This window comes from Anopheles bellator, unplaced genomic scaffold (assembly GCF_943735745.2).
Source record: "Anopheles bellator unplaced genomic scaffold, idAnoBellAS_SP24_06.2 scaffold00487_ctg1, whole genome shotgun sequence".
NCBI classification, from domain to species: domain Eukaryota; kingdom Metazoa; phylum Arthropoda; class Insecta; order Diptera; family Culicidae; genus Anopheles; species Anopheles bellator.
This window is the reverse complement of record NW_026684612.1, coordinates 3,227-6,139: the sequence shown is the minus strand read 5'-3', so window position 1 is coordinate 6,139 and position 2,913 is coordinate 3,227. Positions and strand designations below refer to the sequence as shown.

At 42.4% G+C, this 2,913-nt stretch overlaps 1 protein-coding gene across 1 annotated transcript; it reads right to left on the bottom strand.

Moving 5' to 3' along the window:
* Positions 1-1,547: 1,547 nt before the first annotated feature.
* LOC131214299 (uncharacterized) lies at positions 1,548-2,573 on the bottom strand (the record flags this gene model as incomplete). The annotated part of the gene is made up of 2 exons (XM_058208681.1): positions 2,466-2,573; positions 1,548-1,888 (listed from the first exon to the last, which is right to left on the bottom strand). Coding segments are annotated over exons 1-2 (449 nt in total), but the record flags the coding sequence as incomplete, so codon positions are not given.
* Between the last annotated feature and the right edge of the window lie 340 nt (positions 2,574-2,913).

The following is a 2,913-nucleotide window of genomic DNA, read 5'->3' as shown; positions in this document are numbered from 1 at the left end:
TAACCCCGCGTCCACACGCCCAGATTTCTGGGCCAAAATGTATGCAGGCCCAGAATCTGTCACTCATTTTTTCTGGAGTGCCGTGAGCTACTTTTAGTTGCGGTTGAGTTCCTCTTGGTTATCGGTTATTGTCCCGATTCGGGGTTTATATGTCATATTTTTCGAATTGACAGTTGGTACGCGTAGAATTGTTGTCTCTCCAAAAAATTGAACAGAATTTCGCGAGAAAACCAGATTATGACAAAGATGGCAATAGAAAGAGAAGGAAAGCATCATTCATTCATTAGGTCTATGCGTTGAGAATCGGGAACTTAAAAAGATGGCTGTACCTGGGGATTGGGACTTTCCAGTTTTGCTGTTCATTCATTATTACCTTGTTTTAACATCAGGTAAATGAGTACAGGTCGCAAAAAAATTTAATTAGTTTGCAACCGAGCGTTGAAAAGGTTAGACCATTTGTTGTGTGCTAAACCACAGTCCGTTTCAGTCCGGTTTCAAGTGCAAAGTGAAATAAGTGCAAATTTCGGGAAAGGTAAGTGCGAAATGCAGAAAATTATGTTACGAACAATTTAGTGAAAAAAAGTCATTGTTCATGTTTTCCGCAGAAAAGAATGGCGAGCCAACGATTGCTGGTAAGAGCCGTTTAAAAGGATGATGAAGATAGCCGATAGAGTATTATTATTTTTCTGTTTTCTGTTTTAGTGGACACCTGAATTAATGTTAAAACTAGTTGATGCTGTGAAGGAACAACCACTGCTGTGGAACCCTAAGCACGGGGACTATAAGCATCGTTCGAAGAAGAAGGCAGCGTTCCATCGAGTTGCTGCCCAGCTACAGCTACCAGTGGAAGCGGTGAGCAAAAAATGGGATGTGATGAAAAGTTCATACCATAAATACCGCCGAGTGCTAGAAAACCAGCCGGCAAGTGCGATACGATGGTTTGCCTTCGACAGGCTATCGTTTTTGACTCCTGCTGGAGAGGTGTGCGGAGCCTCGGATGTTACGGACGTCCCAACAAACAGTGAGGTAACTATCTTGAACCAATTTTATTGTGTATTAGCCATACATTAACCAAAATAACGCGAATTCAGATGATCTGACCATCCGGTGATGAAAAATAATCTTTGAACTTATTTCTAATTTCGTTAACATTACGTGGCACTTGTCGTGGCACACTTTGAAGTTCGATCATCGTTTCGCCATTCGCATCGTTTCGCCAGGAGCCAGGACAAATTGTATTGCCTTGAATTCTGTCCATACTTCTAGCCGGACAGTAATTACTCCTAGATTCATTGTCTCTACGCAAAAAATTATGCAGGACAATGCAGGCATTTACAACCTGTTTTGCTTTTTCCGGTTGTAATCCCATTGGGCTAGCGAAAACCCTAAACTTTGATGCCAAAAATCCAAAAACATTTTCAATAACGATTCGAGCTCTGCACAGCCGATAGTTATATGTTATTTGTGTTGGGTCTGTTGGATGTCCGGGATAGGGTTTCATCAAATGCTTCGATAAAGCAAATGCTTTATCAGCCACCAAGACGTACGGTGTTGGGATGGACTGTCCTGGTAAAGGTTCGTCCTCAGGGAGGCCTGCAGTATTTGTTTCGATGTTATGATGAATCGTCGTTTGCCTAAAAACACCGCCATCAGAAATTCGGCCCTGGGCTCCTACGTTGGCATATATGATGTTGAAATTAGCGTCTGCTATAACCATCATAACTATGCTGAAGCAGTTCTTGTAGTTGTAGTATTCGCTGCCACTTTTAATTGGTGCCAAAATTTTTACATGCTTTCCATCCAATGCTCCCAAACAATGCGGGAAGTGCAATTTTCGCTCAAATTCCGCAGCAACAGCTTTCCATTCATGTTGAGATTTCGGCGTATAAAAAAATAATATAAACATTAGTTGATATCAATATTAACCACAAATAATAATTTTTAATTATAATAATATTTTTCAGAACATGGAAGCAACACACATGGGACCACAAACGGCATTAGGAAGAGACACCGCCATCCCGCCCACAACACAGGAAACACCTCGGCCAAATAATCGTTCCAACAGGGCAGTTTTGGAAAGCCTCCTGAAGATTATCGAAGAGGAGTTAAAGACGGTTGACAAACGTTCATGGGCCGATGTCATGGGGTCGTACGTCGCACTGGAGGTGCAGCAAGCTGGCGAACGGCCAGACACCGACATGCGGGAGCTGCTTAGTAAGCTTATGCGTCTGATGCAGGAGTTCCGAAGAGAAGGCGAGCTGGGTGATACGCAGCCATCACCCTCAGCTATTAGTACTTATCCGCTATTTGAGTAAATAAAACTTTCAAATAGACCAGTTTTGTGTATTTACTTTTTAACACTAACATAAAATGACGATGACACTGAACACACACATGAATTAAAGAAAATTGGTACAAACCTTTACAAACTGGCAGCATTTCAATTGTATGGCCGCGCAAACCTCAGGTACAATCCGGGAAATGATTTGCTTCGAAATTTTGAAGGTGTACTGTAAGCTGGCGTAGGAGTTTCCCGTCGCTAGGAAATGTAGCACAACAATCAGCCGCATGTTTGGAGGAATAGTTTGGCGGCATGATATTTCTTTAGCTGCAATTATGGCACCAACCATTCCAAGAAGAACTTCGAAGTCTGTTGGGGTCATCCGAGTGAAATTTCGGAACCCTATTCCGTCGTTAAGATAAAGCTGGTCGATTAATCTTAATCCATGTTGTGAAGCCTCGACGAAGAGCTCTCTCGTCCAACAACGTCTCGATACACGCTCAGCAGTCGAACAATAAGCGTATACAGCAACCGCAGCCGCACCAACTAAACACAGTTTTCGCGCTTTTGATCGGATTATATTATTAAAAACAGGCATTTTATTATGCGAAGAAACCTGTTCGCTGCAA